The 25108-nt window shown below is 41.7% G+C and overlaps 1 protein-coding gene across 1 annotated transcript in view; it reads left to right on the top strand.

The window, feature by feature from the left end:
• Positions 1 to 19728: 19728 nt before the first annotated feature.
• Positions 19729 to 25108, top strand: part of RGS7BP (regulator of G protein signaling 7 binding protein) — a gene marked incomplete at both ends in the record, with an annotated part of 30750 nt that continues 25370 nt past the window's right edge. The window contains 2 exons of the mRNA XM_082300963.1: positions 19729 to 19887; positions 22593 to 22759. Of these exons, the coding sequence (XP_082157089.1) occupies positions 19729 to 19887; positions 22593 to 22759 (326 nt within the window). The remainder of the gene's footprint in view (positions 19888 to 22592; positions 22760 to 25108) is intronic.

Genomic DNA, 25108 nt, shown 5'->3' with positions numbered 1-25108 from the left:
GATCAGGGACTGCAGACAATTTCACAGTCAATCTAACAGTCTCAACGTTTGACTTCAATGCCTGCTGGTTTTTAGCATCCCTTGTGAGGACCAATGATCTAATTTAAATTGTCTTGTGTTCTCCAGAGTCCCCTCAGGAGCAAAGATATATTCTCTGTATAGAGAATTTGACACACTACTACAGCATGTCTAATACATAAGCCTTGTAGGAATGTACCTGTGGTTGACTGTGAATTAGGTATGAGTGCTGCATGTCAGAGAAATTAGATTATTTTAAAGTAATATTTTGTAAAAAATATTTTATTCCCAGTAAGAATGCACAGTGCAACTCAAGAGCAATAACCACATGGGTAATTTAAGTATAAAGGTCTAGGGATTGGAGTATGTATTACTAACACATAATTATAAAAAAAAGAAATACTTAAGAATGCTAATCTTTCAATTAGAAAGTCCAAACATCCATAAAATGGAATATTATTGGATGCTTTCATTCTTTCACTCTGCCATTTGTTCTAACTGTTTAATGAGTACCTTTCAAGAATAAATTACTTCATATTAATTCATATACCATTTATATAACTCCTATGTCACATAATTGATATACTCTGATCAAAAAATTCTCTCAAGAAGTCAGCAAGTAACAGATAGAATGATCTCAAGGGGTTTTTACTATCTGCTTTCATATATTATGTAGATAAAGTAATATTTTAGAATCAAACTGCATAAATCGCGAGATTTCTAAATCCCGTTTTCATAGTTGAGCTTAAAAATAAGTTCGATGATGTGTTGTTGGCTGGGCAATCACAAACCATATGAACTATACCAAGGACAAGGACCAGGTTCTGCGCCTGGGATGGAGCAACCCTGGATGTACAGACAGACTGAGGAATGAGAGGCTGGAGAGCAGTGCCATGGAAAGGGAGCTGGGGGTCCTGGTGGATGGCAAGTTGAATGCAAGTCAGCAGTGCCCTGGCAGGCAGGAGGGCCTGGGGGGCATCAGGCACAGCATCGCCAGCCGGGCAAGGGAGGGGATTGTCCTGCTCTGCTCTGCACTGGGGCAGCCTCTCCTCGAGTGCTGGGGCAGCTTTGGGTGCCACAGTATAAGAAGGACAGTACTAGAGAGTGTCCAGTGGGGGGGCATGAAGGTGGTGAAGGGCCTTGAGGGGAAGCCTTATGAGGAGCAGCTGAGGTTGCTTGGTCTGTTCAGCCTGGAGGAGACTGAGGGGAGACCTCACTGCAGTTACAACTGCCTTGAGAGGGGAAGAGGAGGGACAGGCACTGATACCTGCTCTGTGGTGAGCAGGGAATGGCCTGAAGTTGTGTCAGGGAGGTTTAGGTTGGGTATCAGGAAAAGTTTCTTCACCCAAGGGTTGCTGGGCACTGGAAGAGGCTCCCCAGGTAAGTGGTCACAGCACCTAACCTGCCAGAGCTTAAGAAGCATTTGGGCAAGGCTCTCAGACATGATCACACATTATTGATTTTTGGTGTGATTTTTAAGGTGGTTTTGTGCAGGGTCAGGAATTGGACCCAGTTGTTGTGAGTCCAAGATCATTGTGAGATCTTGTGGGTCCCTTCCAGCTCAGGATATTCTATGATTCTGTGTTTTTTTAAGGGTAATCAATTCACAGATCTACTACAGTAATGTTCCATTAAGAATTAAACTGACACAAATACATAAAAAACAGACCACATTCCTCTGTGGTCTAAGTTTACTGAAGTCAGTCAAGTTCTGTTAGGAAAAAGTATAAATCTCATTCCAAGATAGAAAGGTAAACTAATTCAAAAAATACTGCTAAAAATAAATGTTAACTGCATTTTAAACAGCAGGAGAATCCCATGACTGCAATGTTAACACAATATAGTTAATTGCAACTAGAATAATACAGCATCTAGGACAGAGTACTCAGAGCTTCCCACTACCTAAATTCAAGCTCAGATGTGAAGTCAAGATGCAGACCTTGTAAAACTCTACATCCAAAAATATGGAGATGCTTCCTGGCCTGGTATTCATAGAATCATAGCACGTGCTGAGTTGGAAAGGACCCATCAGGATAACTAAGTCCAGCTGCTGGCCCTGCACAGGACACCCCAAGACTCACACCTGTGCCTAACAGCATTGTCGAAATGCTTCTTGAACTGTGTCAGGCTTGATGCTGTGACCGCTTCCCTGGGCAGCCTATCCCAGTATTATTGATATGCACATTGAAAACAGCTGATTTAAAAAAAACCCCAAACGTAATTCTTATTAGTTCTTCATTCTTTTTTAAAACAAATCATTAAGAAAAGCATACCCACCTGAAGGTTCAGAGTACACTCAGTGATCACTGATTCTATATAAAAATCTTTTTCTGCATTTCCCGGAATGCTAGTTCTTTGAAAATTGCGGTTAAAGAATGAACAAAAGTTGGGGGGTTTGGGGGAGTTCATTTTTTTTCTAGAAATTTCTAAACCCAGATTTTTTCCATAATGCCTCCTCCATTAATCTTTTTTACACTTACTTGTGTCATAAATTGTGATAAGCTCTGCCCCTTCAGCTTTAGGTTTTGAAAATATCTTTGTTATCTCCTGTATAGTTGAGGTTAATTTGCTTATGGTAGCAACCATATCTAACCTGTTAACCTGGTTTTTATACTATTCCATATAAATTTGGGCTTTGCAGCATTTTTTTGACTGCTCTGTGACCTAATGGTTCCAAAGTAAATCTGGGATATACATTGCAGAGGAAGCCTGGAAAACTGCACATGTTGTACATATTCTTCCAGAATACCCAATGCTAAAATCAAGTTAATGATTTCCTAAACTTAAGTTCAGAAATTAACTTTTTCTAAGTTAATAAAAGTAACTGTACATTTCAGCCAATGCTTCTTTTATGTATAATTTACCATGAGCTAGATATTGAGAAAGCATACACTTCACCATGTCCTTAATATAAACTCAATAGGGAGGTTTAGTGAATCTGTCTGTTACAAGATAGAAAAGCTGAACCAATTTAATGTATTTTTGAAGCTGTTCTAGATACACAACTGTAAAGGACACTTGTACATCTATTCCAATTCACAAGGTATCTAAGTTAAAATAATTACAAATCATTCTTACAGGAGCAATTTTTTATTTAGAAGAAAAAAAGCATATATTTATTGTTCAGATGGAAGACCAATGTAAAAAAAAATTCAGCTTAGTAAGATATTACTTTCTGCACCAAACATTAAATAATATGGAGGGAAAAAATAATTCTTAGTAGTGAAACACAGATTTTAAAAGAAACATTAAGATTTTAGTTAAAGGTTAGCTTTGTTGAAATTAGTTAAAATAGGTAGATAAGTAAGCCCAGTTGGAATTAATTAAAAGTTAAAAATTGGTTAAAAGAGCCGGACTTGAAATAAGTTTTTAAGATGTAAGTAACTGATTGCTCAATAACTGATTGCCTCTCACTTTTATATGTGTTTAGCTGTGCTTATAATGACAAACAGAAACACTGATAAATAGATCTAAAGAAATGTAGACAATTACCAATTTCCTCCCATCTGACAACCTATTCAGAAGTCACGAAGAGAAGAACTGGAAGTTCACCAAGGGTAATTTGTATTGTCAAAATTCAGAAAGGTAGAAAGGTCAAATCGAGGGAGACTACTTTGACTTTATCTTCAAGACCACCGACCCAATTCAGAGAACATACCACACATGCTTAATGTCTTTTTAGCTAATTATCATCTGAAGCAGAGAATGGGAGGTGTCAATGTTATAAATACGCATTTGTATTTTGAATATTTAGAACTTTTGTAGATAAATAGATTTTGTATTGGCTTGTAACTTTGCACAGCGTATTAGGGAGCTATCCTGTGCAGCTGCCCGGCGCGGGAATAAACACACACTTTTCTAACTCTAAACTGTTAGAGAGTCTTTGTCCCTCTTAGTCGGGTATCAATATTAGATCAATGCCCATATTTTGGTAAATCAGTAGCCTACCAAAAAACCCATAAAACAGTACAACAGTAGCCATAAGATACTGGCCACAGTATTCTCAAATCCGTGTATGTTACAGAATCTTACATAAAGCAGCATTAAATGGCTTTTCAGACCAGTTACTGGAGTCCTGGTGTAGTGTCTAAAAGAGTCCATTTTCAGTGAATTATCCTAGAGAGTTCTGGATGCTAAACTGCTTCACCAGAGGGTATGATTGCTAAGGACAAAAAGCCAGCATACTTACTAAACTTTAAACAATACCAGTATTAGCAGAAGCACTATTATGAAAGTGAACAGTAAGTACACAGCCCAATTTTTATGGATACAACCACTTAGAGTACCTTTCTTTGAAAAATATGATGTTTTCATGTGTGATGCTTTGGAATATATGTAAAACGAGCAGAAAACAAAATTTATTGTAAGGAATTAAATTTACTTCCTAAAAATTAACTAACCTCTGAGCTTTGCAAAAGAGTAAACAAAAACAGTAGGAACTGAAAAATTACTAAATGTCATCCTTCTCCCCAACTAAATCCATAGCTGAACAGACACATATGTTTGGAAACATGAAACAAAACAAGCAAAAAATCCAAGAAGACAAATAATTGACATATTTTTGCTTTCCTTTTTTGGCTCATAAGAAGTCTTTTGTGTTTAGGAACTCTAAAAGGCCTTTGCTTTACTTATATGGGTAGTTGCCAAACAAACTAACTTGTGCTTTATCATTTCCTGGGTTACTCCACTGCTGTTCTCAACAGCCAGTTCTGTTGGTAATGATTTGTCACAATCTCATTTGGGAATCTGAACACTTTCTGCCTACAATAAAAGCAAAGTCTGTTTCAACTAAGATTTAATTACTCTGTTTATTAAAACGTATTTCTTTACAAAAGCACTCTTTATATGGTTTGCTTGTTAATTTACAGCAGATTGTAGGCCAAACCAAAAATCTTACATAGATTCAAGTGGTCTTGGATTTACGTCTTCCCTGAAGTAATTGCTCCTGGGGACTGGAAGAGCTACCAAGATGCTGCCACTATACAAATTGTATGCTTGTTCTGCTGTGACAAGGGCTATTGTGAGGCCACTAGATCAAAACAATATCTTTCTACCCATCACATGAAGTATTTAGGCTGTACTGACAACGAAAATACCACAGGCTGCATTAAAGGTAAGAATGTAAGGTTACGTCTGAGACAACTTAAAATCAGAAAGCCACAGATGAAGCCACACTGGAATAAACCAACAAACCACAGGTATTATGGAATTCAATTTAGATTTCCTGACTAAAGACTGCAGATGGGCAGCACATCTGCAGGAATCGTGTGCTATTGCTACATATAAAGCTGATGAATTTAAGCAGTCTCCTCTAAAACCAGTAAGTGGATTCAGGGAATCAAACTTTTTATATCTGTTGCAAGTCTACAAGAAAAAGAAAATGAAAAAAAAAAAAAAAGGCCACCAGGGCCATTTGTCATACTCTTCATGCTGCTTATCAATACCTGTAGCCTCCTTTTGATTGATGTTTGGGTAAAGATTTTATTTGGCATTTCCTCAAAATAACTGAACATATTTACAAACAAAACAGATGAACAATATTTAAAACAGTACATTCTCTTTCAAATGTCAATAGCAGGTGTTCTCTGACTAGAAACAGAGGGAAAATAGAAAAAGGCTACAGGCAAAATATGAATTTGCTCTTTTTCTGGACGGCTTTACCTACCCCATGGTGGATAACTTCTACCAAAGTGCATTAGCTTACACAGTTCCTTACAAGGTTTCACAACATTCTTAAAGATGGTATCTTCAATTTGTCAGGATCACAATGAATCCTCAGCTGAGTTCCAGCAGCTGTCCCTTTCACATTTGTGCCATCTAAATTAATAAGTATATTCCCAATACCATCATCTGGGGAACATGGAAAACACTGAACACTGAGAGCTGGACTCTCAGCAGGCATGTGCTGACCTCTACTCACATTAGCCCCATGTTAAGAGTAACACATTAGTTACATATGGAGCTGTTGTTGGAACTGTTTTCTCGTCCCTTAACTGCAGCTCTCCCCACAGACAAGGAAGAAATACTATATAGGCAAATATTAATCTAGGTTATATATATCCTATATATATAGCATATATTTCACAGGATTTCTCCAGTCCCCTATGGTTACTTGTGCTGAACAAAGATAGGATTAGGGTTCTGACCCTGTAAATCTGCCATGTAGTGTAGTCTGTGTCTATGTATGAATTTTTTAATGTGATTTTTAAAGTTCATTCGTATAATAAATCTTCCCTTCTCATCATAAGTTTTAGCCTATGTAGGGTAAGCTTTGAATTTTGCTTGTATTTGGAGGTCTGACATGCTAACCTTAAAAGTATCGTTTCACTTGTTGTTTAGAAGAACAAAATATAAAACTGTTCTTTGATCACACAGAAAAAACAAATGTGAGGATGGACAACAGAGAAATGAGCGAGAAACAAAACCGAAAAAATAAGTACAAAATATTGAATAGAAGGATAACGTGAGACTAGAAGAAAAAAACAGAAGATGAAAACAGGCCAATTAAAAATTTATTACATAAACTGTGAAGAATGTAAAGCAAAGAAACAACAGGACAAAGTTAAAAATAACATTGAAACCAAGCACTTACTTCTTTGCCTGTATACAGTAATTCAGTTCTATACTTTTTAGGAGAATAGTTATATATTCTCAGATCTTTAGCTCTTTACTGACAGCACAACAGACTCATACAGTATTTTAAAAACATATTTCAAGAAAAGCATGTGTTATATCTTTCTGAATCTCTTCAGGTCCTCCTTTTCTCAGTCTAAGGAAGATTCATTAAAGCTTAAGATGCTTTGCTTTTTCTTTTTCTCCTTTGACATGCATTGTCAGAAACACTGGTCTGAGTCAGTGTCACTCTAAACCCTACCTCTTTTGAATTCATAATTGTGTTTAATAATATTTTGACTCTTACAGGGATATTTAATTCATTATCATACAAAGCTCAAGGAAGAATTATTAGAAAGGGTTCTTCTTGTTTCTGTCACCTTCAAAGAAAAAAAGGAGCAAGAAGATTTAGAGGAGAAGGAATTTTCCAGGCAGAGCCTTCGTCCAGATGTTTCTCAGGTTCCAAGCAATGCACCTGCCACCACAAGCAGAAGGACACTTTCCTTATTATGAATTTCTCCACACCTCAATCACCAACCAATAAGGTAAATCTGGAAGCCTACACCAGCAAACCGGCACACCACAATAATGATTACCTATCTTTCTTCACAGGTAAAGAGATAAAATTCAACTCAGTAAAGTTTGCAGAATTGTGCATATAATGAAGCAACAAAACTGGAAATTCTGGAGAGCATCTTCTGAGATGTCACCATTCCACCATTCTAAAATAATGTGAAGGGGGCATAGAGGGAATCTGTCATTTGCTTTCACATGGATGATATGTATGGTTTGGGTTGTTTCATTTGTTTTGGATTGGGCGGGTTTTTTGAATTGTTGTTAGTTTGAGGTTTTTTGGTTGGTTGGCTGGGTTTGGGGTTTTTAAATTTTATTTCCAGATTCTGTTTTTCTGAAATTCCCTAGTTTATTCAGTTCTAGTTTTCCTTAAAATTCTCCCTGCTTCAAGTGAACATCATTGGAATAACACCAGGCAACACCATCATTTTCTCTCAAACTTTTTCTAGATTTTTAAAAGAATAATGTAATATTTAAAAGTTAGGCAAACAAGAAAAAAGGTCCGTATTACTGTCCTTGTATGTCACAATGCACAGCCAGATTCTCAGAAGTACACAGCATTCATCAAGAACAACTACAGGTTTTGTTCTGCCTGCTGAAAATTGTATCCATGAATTTAAAAAAGTCAATTTTGTAGGTTGATGAGCTTAATGAAAGAAGGTTGATGACTAATTAAAGGCAGTCAAACAACAACAAAGGCATTTGGCAATATGTATTTCTATCAAGAATGTCTTTATTTCAGTGCAGTTACTCAGAGCAACAAGGCCAAAAATCTTGTAAAACAGAGTAAGAGCTCAGCTTTCCCCCCTGAAATCATCTCATTCAATCCAAACTTGTTTTTCATGTAAAAATGAACCATGCTGTACTTACTATGTACCAAAAGTAGATTAAGTCAAGGTGGTGTGCTGTAATGACACTTATATGTAAACAACATCATTTACCATAAGATTTAAGTATTCATATAAAGAAATTATGAAAATGTGGTTATTAAAATAAATCCTTCAAATGTATATTTAACCTGCAATGTAACAATCCAGATGATAGTTCTTAACAGGATGTGATCCATTTCTGTTCATTTCAATAACACATTAGTTCCAAAGTGGAGTAATGATCATTTCAAAAATCTCTTCCAACCAGGTAACAGACACAACAGAGTAACTGGAATTGATGTAAAAAATTACTTTGTAGGGCTACAAGATCTCCAACACGTAGCTAGTGAATAGTTATCAGGGAGGGCAGAGGAGTGGACAGTGAAGTCTGTTTCACAAGGCCAAATTCAGATGGCAAATAGAAGAGATTTCAGAACACTGCTGCTTCCAATGAGTTCACTTACTTTGAGTTGTATTCTCATCTTCTTATAATATAAACAGGAATTTGTAAAAATTACTAAGCCTGAGTGTCCAGTCTGATTTAGTTTCCAGACTTTCATTAAGTCACTTGCTCTGAAACATAAATTTGGATTATTTCTTGTACCAGCACAATTGTTGTGCTACATTTACATTAGATACATTAGCAAAGTTTTACTATCCTTGACTTGCTTCTGTCACCTGAAAATATTCGTTCCTTTTAAATGTTATTTGACTTTTGCTTTTAAAAATCTTGAAAGAGAACAGAAAAAAAATTATTAAAATACTATTTATTTTAAAAATGTAAACATGTAACCTATCAGCAAGATTCCTCTTGTTGGCATAGTTTATGCTGCTTGCTATTCCATTCCTGAGCACCAGGACTGTGTGACCAGGCAGTATGGACAGTGGCAAAACCATTTCTTATACTGAATAAACCAGAGATTTTGTATAGGCCTTTTATTTCTAGTAACCACTACAAAACAGCCATGGACATGACAATGAGCTCAAATTTTGCCATCTCTTCCACTTTATAAAGCACATGACTTTTTATAATGTTTCTGAAGAAGTAGTAGAGGCCTCTGTACTGATCCAGGCTTTCTTCCTGTAGACATAAGCAGGATGAAGAGTATTTGGGTTTGGTATTTATGCATTACTCTCAGATTCTCAAAAGACCATACTTGTTTTTTTGAATTAAGTATATGTTCCCTGGGTACATAAATTACTGCAGTTTATACATTTAATATAAAAATGTAAACCCCACATATTTCTCTTATGCATCCATCAAGCACTCTCTAAACCACTTTATGCCAAACATTGCATTTTCTAAGTAGCAGAGCACTGATACAGCTAAAGACTTTAATTACTTAAACACCCGTTTGGCTTGAGCTCTATTCTCTTAGTCCTCTCTCTAACAGCTCCTCACAAATCCATGATGTTTTCTTTTTCATAGGTCTTCCTCTTCTTCTTTAATAATAGCAATCTTTTACTTTGAGTTTCATCTTCATCAGTCAATGAATAATGTACAGATTCATTCTAAGAATTTATGCAAATACTTTATTCTGCAGTCTTTTATTAAATTTGTTGTGAGACTTGTGACTCATAAGGAATTTTAATAACATCATAAAACTTAGCTTTTAATTGTTAGTTCTTATACATATTTTTTACTAATTTTGGGCTTTCTGGTTTATGGCATTAAAGATAATTTTTCTTGGCTTTTTTACAGACTTTTACAGGAAGATTTATCAGTGGTCTCTTTTATCTTCCATTGTGGGGTATGCCCAGCCCCTGCCCTGGAGGGATCTCTGCTGAGATAAGAGATTTTGCAATCGCCCAGCAGGACTCCCTGGAAAGGCAACCACTTCTTTGGTCACGGTGAGAAAAGACAGACCCACAATCCTTTAGGAGAACCTATGCAGATCCTTTATAACCCATTGGCCTTCACCCATCCCCTGTATCCCTATAAAACCAAGCCCTCTGACCCCTGTGGCTCTCAGAGGGGAGTTCTCGTCCCTGGCTTTCCCCTTCACCGGAGGGGACCAACAATAAAGCTACCTTCGTGCAGAACCAGCCACATGAACCTCTCGTCTCTCTCTCTGGTCTGGCTTGGCCTGGAGGCTGCCCTGCAGAGCTGAGCTGGAATCACGAGCTGATATCACTGAAGAGCTGACAGTCTCTGCAAGGGCCCTCCTGCCAGCAGCTGAGGGAAGACACCGGGCCTCAGGAAGGCGATTCCTTTCGGGACCATCTCCCCAGACCAGTCACCTCTTCCTGGGTCAGAGCTGCTAACCCCATCCCCAGCTGTAATAACTGGCGCCCGAACAGCCTTGGACCCCGGACCCTGGACCTGGCCTGAGCTGCGTCTTGACACGCCAAGACAGAACCAGCCATTCGTGTGCTGATCCTCTGAAGAAAGACCTACGTTTTAGCAGGCCTTTCGGATGGGGACAGTTCGAGACCCTCGCCTCCCACCTAGGACTGAAGTCCGTGAGGATCGAACTGCCAGACCATCCCCCCAGCAGACATTTCTAGGAGCCAGCCCCACCAGAAAATGGGATTTGTAAGTTTGAACTTGGGGCTCCCCTCCTCTTGCGCACAACTTAAAGTAATTTTGGGTTTTTTTCTCTTTTTTCTGCTGAGGGAGGAACTAAGATGGGACATAGGCAAGCTAAATCCAGCCTTTCCCAATCTGAGAGAGACCTATACCCCTTTCTTCTAACCCTTCTCTTAAAATCTGACTTTAAATTCTATAAAGGTGTTATTTCTAAGAAAAATCTCAAATCTTTTAGTAATTGGATATCTCAAAATTTTCCTGATGCTACAACAGACTCTGTCCTTTCTGATTCGTTCTTGGACAGAGTGGGGGACAAACTGTATTCCTCTCAAGCCTTGGGAAACCTCTCTGTTTCCAAATTCATTCCTTTATTTCATTTATTGGTTAAAATGTGTCGTGCGACAACCCCCCCTCACCTAAACCCGTTCTCTGCCCTTCCCCCCTCCCACTCCCCCTCTGTGCCTCCGGAAATGTCCAGCCAGAGCGCAGACTCCGCCAGCCGCCCCAGCCCTGGCCCGGCTGGGGCGCCGGCCACCCCACTTCCCTACCCCGATCCCCTATTCCCAGCAGTCCTCCCATACCCAACCCCCCCCAACTCGCCCCCTCGGTTGCGCTGCCACCCCCCAGGCAGCGCGCGCGGGATACATCCCAGACTCATCCCCCCTCCCCGGGATGGATGCCTCTGAGCCACCCCCAGCCCCATCTCCCTGTGCCCCTGGTATTTCGCAACCCTTCGCGCACGACACCACCCTTCCCCCTCTCGCACTGGCTCACTTCCCCCCCCCACCCCACCGCATTCCACCCCACCGCGTCCCAGCTCCCTGCCGCATCCCTGCTCCACGCGGCCCTGCCCCCCCCCCCCCAGCGCAGCGGCCCCGTCCCGGCAAGTCGCCCCACCACCGCTGCCCCTCCCTGCACCCATGGAGCAGCCATGGTACAACACGGGACCGGTCCTGCAGAGCCCCGCGCATGCACTGTGGGGCACAGAACAAGTGTCACGACCCCCGCCAGCATCCACCCCCATCGCCGCTGGCAGGACCCAGCTATCTGCAGCACTGCCCCAGGCTACTGCCCAAGGAGTGGAATCTCCCTCCCCCCTCCCCCCACCGCACATGGCCCTGGCTGTTGGGGAAGATGAAACAGGAAGGCCTTATAAATATGATTGCCTGACAAAAGATTTTGGGAATATGAAAACTATAAGCGACATCGAAATGAAAGCCACCTTTGAGATACCAAGTCTTAGTTACTGAACAACTGGAAAACAATGGTATGGCCAACTGAAGGTAATCCCCTCTTGATTGAACAATACCCTCTGCTTGCAGGCAGGTCCAAGGGTCAGAGCAGACCCTACTAGCTCAGCAGAAGGGGTCCAAAGAGTAGTTTTTAGAAGTTAAGATGTAACACTCTATGGTAATATAAGAACTCTTATAGGCTGTATGTAAATGCTATAGGATTTGTATCTTGTATTAGATTGGTTAATGACAAATAGAATATTCAGTACAGAAGATGATTTATTGTATTGTAACCAGGACTTCAGACACTCGTACTACTCTCGTACTACTCTCTCTTACTACACACTCTTACTATACACTCTTACTATACACTCTTACTGTAGACTCTTACTATTCTCTCTTTGCTTACCCGCTTACTCTCTTGCTCTCTTGGGCCTGCTCAGAGCTGCCAGCTGCAGCTCTAAGCAGTGCCCCTGTACCCACGCCCTTTGCAATAAACCGCATGTTCCAAGATCTGACTATAGAGATCTCTTGTCACCACCCGTCCCCGTCTCCATCCGTCTACGCCCGGACCAGACCGAACCCCCCTGCACCTACAGTCTGGCGCCCAACGTGATTGCCGAACCCCCCAAGAACCTACACCTGGCACCCTGGCAGGCGCCGGCACACCCGCTCTCTCCCCTCCCAGCTGCATCTTGTGCAATCCCTGATGCTCCCCCTCTCCCTGCACCCCCCTCCCCATCACGGGTTCTTGTGCAATCTCCATCTCCTCCGCTCCTGCCCTAGAGCCCACTGCCCCCCCACACCCTCCTACAGCCCATGTTGACTCCACACGGAATTGTGAAACCGGCACTACCTGCAACCCGACCTCCCCCCAAACTACCTGCTGCTGTACAGCCTCTCCACCCCCACGCTGCCACAACAGACCCCCTTCCCACCCCTCAAACCACCCCCGACCCCCCACTACCCCTGCCCTGGCTAAAGAAAAGTTGGCATTTCAAAAATGCCGCACTACGCCCCCTGTATCCCAGCCCCGCCCTGCCACAGCTTATCCCTCCTTTTCAGATAACAGTAGCAGCAGCACTGACTCTGAATCTGAGGATTGATGGGCACAGACACACAGGGAAGCGAACCAGGAGGGAGACTGGGAGTTAGCCCAGAGAATCTCAGCCTTTTCCAGTCATTATAGGGAAAGGGAGGAGGGGTGGTCCATAATCTACAAAAACATGGGAACCTATCCCATACAAAGAAGTCAAAGAGCTTTGCAAGGCAGCAAAAGAACATGGGAGAGAGTCACATTTCTTTAGAAACTTATTGGAGGCCGCTTTCTCTGCCTATAAGTTAGCACCACATGATATTAAAAACATTATTAATTGCATCCTTTCCCCTGCCGAATATATGTTATGGGAAAGGCATTGGAAAAGACATTTAAAAACACTGTCTGACACTTATGCTAAAGATGCAAATCAGACAGATTGGACAATAGAATAACTGGCTGGAGAAGGTGACCTCCAAAAACCCTCAGATCAAGCTACAACCTTACCTGAAGTAGCATTACAAGACCTAGCTATTGCAGCTAAGACATCCCTGCTCCTTACTCCTGATGATTTGAAGATTTTCTGTGCTCATGTTTGGGTTTTTAAAGTAGGCGCTTTTTTCGCTCTTAATAACAGAAGTGCTGGTGGGATTAACATTATGTTACTAATGATATTGTGTTTTAAAAAATTATAGCGGTAAAAGCAAAAGGTATCTGGTTCTATGGGCTGTTTTCTTAGATTTCCTTGTCATTAAAGCATATATTGTGTTGGGCAAATCCAGATAAATTTGAAAAATTTAGTTGGCTAGCTACCTGAGTGCTCCCACAGATATTTCTGTGTAAGTTCATGTTGGAATTACATATGCAAATATATGTGGTAAAGAACTAGAGAAGGTGGGAATATATCCTGAGTTATCTGATTTAGAATTTCTTTCACTCTCTGATTTAAAGAATGCAATAGTTATTAAGTGCCAAATATCTTACCATAATAATTTCTAGAATCCTCAAGACATGACTTAAATGTCACAAACAATCCTTTGCAAGACTTACAGAGAAGGCAAGTAAAGCAGACTTAGCCATTTTAACATTTTTGCTAGCTTAAGCATGTTGTTTCATGCATTCCTAACCAAGAGCAATATGCCTGTACTGGACTGACAGCTACAGTCTCCTACATTTTTAAAAAACTTGACAGCAAGCAAAGTAAGCCTCTTCCTCAGCATCTCCACTGCTAATGCACTGCATGGACATTAGCTTCCTAAGTGAACTTGGAAATTATTGAGACTTCTAAGACAACAGAACTTAGGAAAGTGTTCCTGTCTTCTTTACGAGTTTAATTGATAGACTGCCTGCGTTTGTGGAACTGTGACTATAAATCTCTCTGCACAGACACGTTTCTTTGATTTGAAGGGTATCTATGTAGATTGTTTTTAGATTCAAAATGTACCTGGGTTCAAAAACACTGACTTCTAAAGAAACTGAATACTTTTTCTGTGTCTTGGTATTAGACTGGTACACACTTAAAACACATTAGAGTATGTAATCTTTGCTACAAAATAATTTGACTTGGTAAGCCTGAACTGAGCACAGGCTGAAGAGGAAACATGCTGGGAGCTGTCTCTGCTGGAGGATCTCTGAAGTCAGGAAGACTGACACTTTGGATACATGAAAGAGTTATTTATGGAATCAGTATGGAATAGTCCCTCTTGTGGCACTCCTTTCCCCAACTTCCCAGCCTGTATGAAATGATTTATGAAAAAGAAATGGCCATTGAAGCTGTGATTTTCAATGCATTATTACATTGTTATTAGTGATAGTTAAACAGTTTTACTCCACAGGAAGCCTGGTACAAAAATCAAGTACTTTATCTCCAGACACTGATCTGACCCCACATTTCCAGGGTATAAATCTGTGCTGTTTAAAATGTACCATACTTACTTAGAAAGACAGTCACTTGAATTTCTTTAAAAATATATATTTTAAAGAAATGTGGAAAAGTCTATATTGTTTTCATTTTCAATTTAACTTTTAAACTTACAGTTTATTTTTCTGTCTTAAGAAGATCATGCAGAAATACTTTCCTTTTTTCTTCAGTACCTGCTTCTTGGTTTCCTCTTCTCTCTATGCATCTGTTTCTAGAGAAAGGGCCTTTTTTCCTCCTAAATTTTACATATCACTTTCCCCCTTTTTTTTCCTACAAAGATATCTCTTCACATTTCTCAGAAAATCAGTCTCTCTTTCAGAACTTACGCAGTCCATTACACTTAACATACCCTTGGGAAATACCATCAGAATCCAACGACCAGAGCAATAAATGGATCAGACAAAAATTGTAACAAAATGGAACAAGAGAAACTCACAAGTAAAAAAAAAGTTCGTCTCTGTTGATTTTTTGGAATTACCATACAGGCTAGGCAGAGGAAAGCCCACATATATACTTTTAGTTCATTTTGAGTTGTAGAGCTGCAAAGAATTTGACTGCAACAGGCCACGTACTTTCTGAACTTATCTCAAGGTCATCTACCTGTGGTCTTGAGAGGATGCCATGGGAGGAAGCAACAAGCCCCTGCCTCCTGCAATCCATTAAACATCAGGAGATGAAGCTAGAGTAAGGAAAACTTGATAGAAACACTAGTTCAGACAAGAAGAAAGAATCGTGTCTCTCTCTTCAGGAAAGTTTTCAGCATACATACCTCTGCTTTCAAGGGAGAGCATTTTGTTTCCTGGTCATACATATTTTTCAAACAGAGTCTTGTTACTTGCACTGCCCACCCTGCAACAGCCTTTGGTGGCTTAGCTTGGAGCTCTTTCCCCCATCCCCATTCCTGGGATGCCTACAAAAATAATTTTTTCTTATGCATCCCAGACTCAGTTGGTACCTGTTTCTCCAACATAACCTGTGTTGTGCTGATGAAGTGCCATCAAATTCACTATGTTCCATGATGATTTCAGAGGTCAGTCAGAACAATTATGAAAATGTGCAGTCTTACAAATTACAGAAAGAATCACCATATCCACTTCCAAATGTGGACATACTGAATATACAATGTGAAGTAAGTTACTAGAACATCAAAACTGTTCCAGATGTTGGCTGATGGACAAAAGTCAGCTGTGACTCAGCTTTATATCGGGCAGATATATCACCAGGAACTAAATTATAATTTTTCTTAAAAGCCAGTGGGACTTTGGTGCTGATTTCAAGGGATCAGAACTTCAGCCAAGACACGTAATGTAAAAGCAAATATGCTGCACTTTTTGGTAGATTTATTGTTACTGTTGTTTGGTTTAGTATTAGCATTATTTCATTACTGCTATTGCAGCAGCTCTTAATAAGACTAGAAATAGACTGAAATAAGACTACAGCATTTGACTAAAATGATCCTTGAGCAACAAATAAAACACTAGCAGTGGTATGGCATAGTATTATATTTTATATTCCCTTCACAAATATATCTGTTCTTACCTATATAGATGTGAGGAGAGGATGTGTTAATTTTGCTTTTTACCAGTATTAAAAATATTTTTCTTGTCATTAGGAGATGTCTTTTCTTTATACTGTAGCAAGGTAATATCCTGCCTCAAAGTATAATCTCATGCATTTATTTCCTATAAAAGTATTAAGTTAACTATGAAAAAAATAAGTGATGTCCTTAAAATAGGACAAACAAACTGCAAATTTTTGTTGCTCTGAATGCTGAAAATCTAGTAGTATGTTTACAAAAGTAAAGTTACAATTACAATGTCACTTTAGTTTTAACTAATGTGATAACAGCACTCGAAAGTGCTACAAATCCATCCATACAACCACACATCCAGTAGCTTACAGTTCTGTGGAAATAGCAGGAAAAGTCTAAAAATAGTTTCAAAGTAGATTCATAGGCCACGTCCAGACAAAGGTGGATATCAGGTTGTCTGTGCTATAGTAATGTTCAGCACAGCCTGAAGAGTTCCTCAACCTGTCAGAGTGCCATTGCTGGCACATTCAAGCTCCTTGGCAAGACTAGGTTAGTCTGTGTGATGTGTTTGATGTTGCTTTGGATTCAAGAACATTACCGAAACACAAAAAAGCTCTTACTCAGTGGCCCGAATAAATACAATTATACCAGAAGTGAGCTAAACAGCCATAGCTCCTTGGCTACAGAGAGGAACAGGACCAGCAGAAGCTGAAGTCGGCTCAGGCCATAGCTCATGCCGAGGCAGTGTGGTCCCCAAGAGCCCCTGGGGAAGGGAACTACAGGCACAGAACAGGCACAGCCCCACACGCCTCTGCATTGGAGGGGCTGGTGCCCAAGGCCTGTGAGCATCAGCCTGGTGAACTGCAACTGCACTGTGGTGCTGGTACACAGAGGAAACAGTTTATCTACTCAATCATTATTTAACCTTTTCTACAATAAACGAATACAATCGTGTTGTATCACACACACCAAACATTTTTTTGGAGCCCCAAAATACTAGGTGTTTTAGAGACACAAAGTAAGTCATAATACCATAGAATATGCTGAGTTGGAAGGGACCTATCAGGATCACTGAATCCAGCTCCTGGCCCTGTGCAGGACACCCCAAGAATCCCACCACATGAATGGGAGTGCTGTCCAAATGATATGCAGAAAAGACTCCACTACTAGAATAAGTAGTAAAGTAGGTATGTTTATTCCAGCGCTGGGACACATGGGGGATAGTTCCTCCAAAGCCACGCGTACTGACAGCTGCATTGAGCTTGGTGTATATCGGGTTACAAGTTCCATATTCATTAAGTTTCCCAATACATCTATACATATTCATTACCTAGCCCCGCCTAGCCTCGCCTCATATTACAATGAGCCCAAAAGTCATTCACATCCGCGTTGTGCTTGCGCAGTGCTGTCTGGTGCCGGGGGCAGGGGTCTCCAAGGTGAAATAGGAGTCTTCCTCAGATGGAGTTGTTATAAACGCATATCGTAATATTGGCTTCTCGCAAGTATTAAGGTGAATATTATATAATGTTAGAAATGCTTTTACTGTGTGGATGTAGTTTTCTTTCTTTTTAGCAAGAATTTAGCAAGTGTGAGCAGGTAAGATAACCTCCATGCAAACAGAGGATGAGGCCCAAGAGCGGCTAATCAACACTCTGCCCGGAGAACAAAGGGGCCCAAAGCGGATAATCACCACTCTGCCCGGGGGGCAAAGAGGCCCAAAAAGCTGCTATCAACCCTTACTGTCTGGGGAATTAAGAGGCCCACTCGACTATCAACTTTCACCTAGTGAGCCCAGGCCCAAGAATCAAAAGAAATAAAATCGCAAGGCAGAAGAATACGCATGCTCTAAAAAGGCGGAACCAAGGAGTGGCCACGCAGAACAGCTCCTGGAAAAGTTTGAATATGCATAAAGAACAGACAGTAAAAATGGTATAAAAATGAGTATCCTTGAGCATCAGGCGTGCTCTTGGCAGAGCACCAAGGCAGCCGGCCGTTACCTCTTTGCTTTATTTTATGTGTCTCTTATTGTCTTTTTATTAAACTTTTAAATTCTCACAGGAGAGTTAACCTCGTTTTTCACAGAGTAAAGGGTCTTCCTCATCTTCAACTTTTCACCTTGCTTCCCTTCGCATGCTCTTTATGTCCCTGGCCCAAGTCCAAACTTCAAGGCTGGTTTAAGTTAGTTTTAGGTTGAAAACAGGATCTTTGGTCAAGATTCCTTCCCTTTATCAATCGTCTTATATCTTCTCATCCTGCTTTGGTAGGCACAGTAAGTGTTGAGCAAGCTGTATGCATTGCTTTTAACAATCAACTTCTTAGCAAATCATTTAACCTCTGCTTCCCCATCCCCCCTGATTCACAAACACTTCTTGAACTCTGTCAGGCTTGGTGACACATCCCTGGCGTGCCTGTTCCAGTGCTCACCACCCTCCGTGTGAAAAATTTTCTGATAGCCAACGTACACCTCCTCTGACTTAGCTTAATGCCATTTCCTCGAGTCTGACACTGGTGGTGAGAGTGAAGGGATTGGCATCTGCCCCTCTGCTTCCCCTTATGAGGATGTTGAAGACCACAGCGAGGTCTCCCCTCAAGTCTCCTCCAGGCTGAACAAACCAGTGACCTCAGCTGCTCCTCATAATGCGTCCCTCGTGGTCCCTCGCTGGGACAGTCTCTAACATTTGATTAAATTTGAGCAGCGAACCAAGTGTTTGTTAAATAGAAAAGCGATGCCTAAGCACGCCTCCCGAAGGCCGGTGTCAACTTCGTCAAACGCGGGCGAGGACTGCCCTACGCTCCCCGGGCGCGCCGTGGCGGCTCCCGGCGGGGCGGCGGCTCCCCGCGGCTCTCGGCGCGGCGCTCACCCGGCCCCCTCACGGCGCGGGCGGGCTCGCGGCGGGCGCGGGCGCGGCGCTCCCGCCCCGTGGGGGCGGTGCTGCTGACGGCGCCAGCCCCCCCAGACCTGCCGCGCCGCTCCCGGCGGGTGCCCGGCCACACGCGGCGGGTCGGGCTTCCCCGCCGGGAGCACGGGGCGCCGCATGGTCGCCCTTCCCCAGTGGTCACGGGCGCGCTCGCCCCCCCCGCCGGCTGCGCGAAGGAGGACGGCGGAGCATGCCACAGGCGGGGCGGTTCCGCGGGGACTGACATGCTGCTGAAAGAGGGCAGGCGCCAGCCCCTCCGCCTCTCCCCGCGGTAGCGGAGGCGATGCTGCAGGGCGCTCCCGGGACTCTCCCGCAGGCACCAGGCTATCGCCCACAGCAGCCGCGCTCGCTGCCGTGAGCGGCGCGGCTCCGGCCCGGCCGAGGTGACGAGCGGCGCGGGCCCGCACCCGCACCCGTGCCCGGGGCGGCGGCGGCGGGGAAGGCGCTGCCCGCGCCCGCGGGCGGCTCCGCGCGGCGGATGCGTATGCATGAGCGCTGCACCGAGCGGGCGCAGGAAGCGCCCCCGCTCCGCCGCTTCCATCTTCCAGGGCAGCAGGACCTCGCCGCACGGCCGCGACAGCGAACGCCGGGGCAGCGGCTCCGATAGCGCCTACCAGACCCAGAGAGCCCTGGACGACTGTAAGATGGTGGGTACCGCAGGCGGGCTTGCCGTAGTTTTTACCTTTTCCGAGCTCTCCCGGCGCAGGCAGCGGTGCCGCTCCTCCCGCCACCTTGACTATTCCCATCACGTCCAGTTGCACTGTTTTTAAACCCGCAGTCTCCGCCGGGGTGCTGCCCTGCACCTCAACTCGCGGCGGTTCCAAAGCGGGAGGCGGGAGGGAAGGCGAGACTTGCGGGGAGCCGGCTGCGGGACAGGAAGCGGAGCGGGCGCCTGCACAATCCAGCGGGAGCAGGAGTCCTCGCCCTGGTACACACACTGCAGAGCAGCTGGAGTTGCTTTTTGGTAGATCCGTCCAAATCTGTCCCCAGACTTGCGCTCACTGAAGCCGAAATGAGTAAATAGTTCCCTCCAATGAATCACTGCACTGTCTGCTTGCTGTCTTGTGCAGCAACCACACTCTTGCCCTAAAATCCTTTTAAATCAGGACACAGAATTAGAGGCCCTGACATTCTGTCCTTGATATATATGGTACCTGTTACCAATCCTCCCAGAGTAGCTCGTTGCAATTTTAAAACCTGAGGTGGAACACCTGCGTCTGTGTTATTTTTGGACTGTCACATTCTGGTATCAGATTTTTCCCCAGTCATGTTCAAAATGCTTGCATCCTGACACTTTCCTCCAAATCAGCGCCATATGCCCCCTTTCAGGCTCCTTGAGCTACAGTCAGCCTGACACTGGGCCCCAAAATTGCCCCTCTAGCTAGTGACAGATGTAGAAAAAACATGAAGTCGCTGCTACTTTCCTTGACTGATCTGTGTCTTGCTAAAGCTCTGTCCAGTAGCACTGAAAATGGAGCTGCTACTTTTATTCTGCTGGATTCTGGCAATTTTTTTTCCTCTGGTGCTGAAAAATGTGCTGGCAGATTATCCACTCTGATACTTCAAAACTGGGAGCAATTCCCAGTTCATGGAGGAACAAAAGCTGCCACAGTAGCTCTATAAATATACCCAACAAGTGGATGTTACTGTGTTCTGCCTTTTTTCTCATTCCCAACAGCATGATGTGGGTAGTTACAGAGAAGTTTTTAGAATTGACTGATTAGAAATAAAGTATGTTTTACAGGTGGGTTGTCAAGTTGCAGTAAGATTCAGGAGGTAAAATCAGTGTGGTTTTTCTCTGTCTTGATTCAGCAACATATGTGTGGTTTTGTTTTCCTGGGCAATGATCAGGTGGCCAAATGAGTCTTTTTAGACAAGGGATGTCAGGTGAGAACTGGCAAAATGCGTCTGGTGCAACCAGTTACCAGTTGTAGAATGCGACACTTTTCTCTTCTTCCTAATGCAGAATAATCACACTATGACACAATATAGTACAATTTTTTTCCTCTCCGCTGCCTTGATGCATTCTCTTAAGCTACAGAATGATAAGAGTTGAAGACCTGTTTAGCAAATATTGTGCCTAGGGCTTTGTTTAATGTGTGCTTTGGGTTTGTTTGGGATGTGGGTGTGGGAGGGTGCAGATGTACTGGAACGCGCTCGGGTTGACTTGCTGCTCCTGAAGCAGAGAAACCTATTTGCTATTTGTAAAATGAAATGTAAGAAAGCATGGCCAAAACTATTTTTGATACCATTTCTCAGCTATACAGTTAATTGCAGTGGGATGCATGAAGGGTATGAATGTAACACTGCGGAAGCGACTCGTTTATTTTCTGAGCATGAGAATTTGAGGACTTGACTTTAAAAATTGGTAGCTCTGAAAGACTCCAGGTTCTTAGCATGTTTTTATGTTGGGGTGTGTTGAACTTCTGGTGGTAATGATGACTGCAGAATTATGAGCAATTACTCTTGTCTGTTTTTATGTAGTTTGGAAATTGAGGTCAAAACACAGATAAATAAATATTCTGTTCTATTACTCCAATCCTTCCGCCCCCGCCACCATGTGGAGCAAATGGTCTTATGTGCATTCTTTCAGGAGACAGCAAATGCTTAATTTCCTTAAAATATAATTCCATGTACATGATCAGTGGAACTAAACAATACTGATCTTTCCATCATTGTGAAATTACCGATTTATCTGACAACGTCCATATGATACTGGATTTCTGTAAAGGTTGTAGTGCTTATTTACTCCTTTGTTTCTTTTTCCCACATGCACTTTAGAAAAGGTGCTTTCTGGAATTTTAACAGGAAAATGCCTGTCTGGTACATCTTCTCAGCCAGTAACAGCAGATGAGTTTTAAGACTAAAATCTGGGTTGAAGGAAAGTGACAGAACAGAAATCATTACAAAATAAATTAGCAAAATTGCCAATTTAAAAGCAAATGCTACATTCCAATCCCTAAATGTGCTGTTAATCAGGAAGCAGGAGGAGCAAAGGCAATAATTTCTGGAGATATTTTCGTCTTTCATGATAGCAAAAAATAACCTCATGCTACTAGTAAAACAGATGGGTTTTTTGTCTGCTTAATATTTAATACTAATAACTCAAACACTTTCAGATATTAAAAGCAGAAACACTACTTTCCTACAGATGAACATTTATAGCTCACAGAAGAAGCAGCTGCCATGGAGGCTCTAGTCATTTACTGAATTGTGTGCTCTTGATCCTATGTGCTATGAAATTTAGAGCAGCAGGAACAAGCCCTAGATTGGGCATGTTTTTAAAAAACTGAATTGTTTTTACCAATGTACTTAAAAATTCTCATGTATGAAAATTGTTTTTGTTTTTCAGCTTGTCCAGGATTTCAATACCCAGGTGGCTCTCTATCGGGAGCTGGTCATTTCCATTGGGGATGTCTCAGTCACCTGTCCTTCTCTGCATGCAGGATTGCACAAAACTCGAACCCAAGGATGTGAGATGGCCTATCAGGCTCATCAAAAACTAGCAGCAATTTCTGGGTAGGAGGCAACTTACGTTGAATTAAAGCCGTATTCATGTGCAAATCTTTGTTAAATACTACATTATGGAAACTTTCAGGAAAAGCATTAACTTGTGTTTCTGTTTTATGCATAGAGGTGTATGACCACAAATTTTGCAGAATGCCCATATCCTTAACATAGTACAATTTTGGATCAAATCCTGGTCCCCTTACCAAGAGCATATCCTTCTGATTTCACTGGATGCTTTTATGTAAGACAAACAGGATTTTACTGCGTATCACTACAGATCAAGCGGGAAGCCATGCCCTTCAAGGGTGAAATAGCAATAGCTTTCTGCCCAGTCTTCCACTGAGTATATCTAATTGAATAGTTAAGAGACAACTAGCTCAGCTCAACTAGAGACTCAACAAAATTTTATCAAAATTAGGTGAAAATTGAGCGAGGGGAATACAAATACTAGTCTGAAAACTTGTGTTTACATTCTACGTGTTTTTAAACCCTTGTTTGTTGAAATAAGAATGAAAAGTTTGCCAGCATATAACGTTGTAATTTATTCTTTGGTATTACATTATGTACATTCCTTTCCATGGTGACAGAATGTATTATCACATACTTGAGACTATGCCTCAGTGCAAGATTAACCAGCATAAGTAGCTGTTTCCTAAAAAATGGGAATTCATGCTGCTGATTCCATGTGATACACTGATATGCCAGTATGGTGACTGGGGCATTTATATCTGTATGTACCCCCTGACTGATGTCTCATTACACTTTGTCAGAACTGTCTGCATCTGGCTTGTCTACCATAAGCCATTGTGCACCACTGGAAGAAAAAACAAAACTTTTTTGCAGCTCTGCCTAATCCCCATTAAATTTATTTCACCACTTTAATATATATGAGAAATCTGTCATAGGCTTGGTATGTAAGGGGAACCCACAGTAACAAACCAAACATAAAAAGATACTGGTTGGATGTTTTAGTAGAATTACCACCATTTTCAAGTAAGACTGTGCAAAGTCACTTAAGGTGCCTTTTTGACCTCTGATTTGTTCCTCAAACAAAATACACATTTTTAAAATACTAAAATCGGTGGGAATTTAAAAAAAAAACCAGCAGTGAGTAGACATAGTTCTTTTTAATCAGTACGCTGAAAACGTGAAAACAGTAGTGAAATCTATCTTGTGTGCTTTCATACTCAAAAGAAAAACTAACATAAACAAAGATAATACATTTGAATAGCTTAACCTATTTTGTAACTTCCAAATATTTTCCCCCATAAAGAAAACAATCGATACATGCTCATTTAGAAAGTACTGAGTTTTTTTAAGCAATCATTTCGCAGTTGGAAGTCTGTCATACACACAAAGATGTCCTGAAGGTTGTGCAGTTGCTGCAAGATTGACATTTGGCTAATCTAAAACTGTTTTAAATAACTGTGATAATACTGTGATATCCATAACAACTGGTAGGTGTTAGAAACTCTGGAAATGACTTGTTTGGTTTGACAGACATTTTACAAGATGTGCTTCACATCCCCACCCTCCTGTAGCTGAGGAAAGGCGTATGAGACAAATAAACTTTTTTGGTGTATTTGTGAGGAAGGGTGGGAGATGAAGATACAGCAAGAATTCAGGGTAGAAAAGAAATAGGAGAGGAGTAATAAATAGTCTCAGAGATAGAGTCTTCAGCTCAGCAGAAAGACTGATGTAGTGCATATTATATAGAATCTGGAATAGGAATCTAATTGGATAGGAAGAAAAAGTATCAGGAAGAAAAATGCTTAGGGACAGGAATGCATTAAATCATCCTCGGTATTAAATAGTCAGGAGGGTAGTGTGTTGCTCAGAAACCACTGTTAGTCAGCAGATGGGATGGAGGCTTATTTAGTTCACTGCTTTAGTTCAAAATGCACAGCACTGCACTGGGTAATACAAAAAGGTCTTATTAAAGAAAACGTGTTGCTTTCTCACCTAGAAGGAATAATAGCAAGCAGCTGTTTATGTTACTAGACTATAATGTTTCAAAGCATTCTATTAATTCCATCAGTAATGTTCAGTTGGTCTCTTAAGTTATCTGCCTGAGGTGTTGCAGGGCACTCTTTCTTATTTGAGAAGTTGGTGTCACTAAGACAATACTAAATTCATTTATCTTGTTTGTACTGATGTTTTCCTTGGAAAATTAGCAGACAGCTTACTGTTACGCTGTTCCTCTTGGAATATATGGGGATTTCACAGAATCACAGAACTGTTAGGGTTGGAAGGGACCTCTGGAGATACCTGGAGATCACCTAGTCCAACTCCTGTAGGCACTAGTGCATTTGAGACTTGTAGGCACTAGTGCATTTGAGACTTAAATGCATGCCTGAC

Source organism: Coloeus monedula, assembly GCF_965178545.1.
Source record: "Coloeus monedula genome assembly, chromosome: Z".
In the NCBI taxonomy this organism is placed as follows: Eukaryota; Metazoa; Chordata; class Aves; order Passeriformes; family Corvidae; genus Coloeus; species Coloeus monedula.
This window is presented reverse-complemented; position numbering and strand designations above follow the sequence as displayed.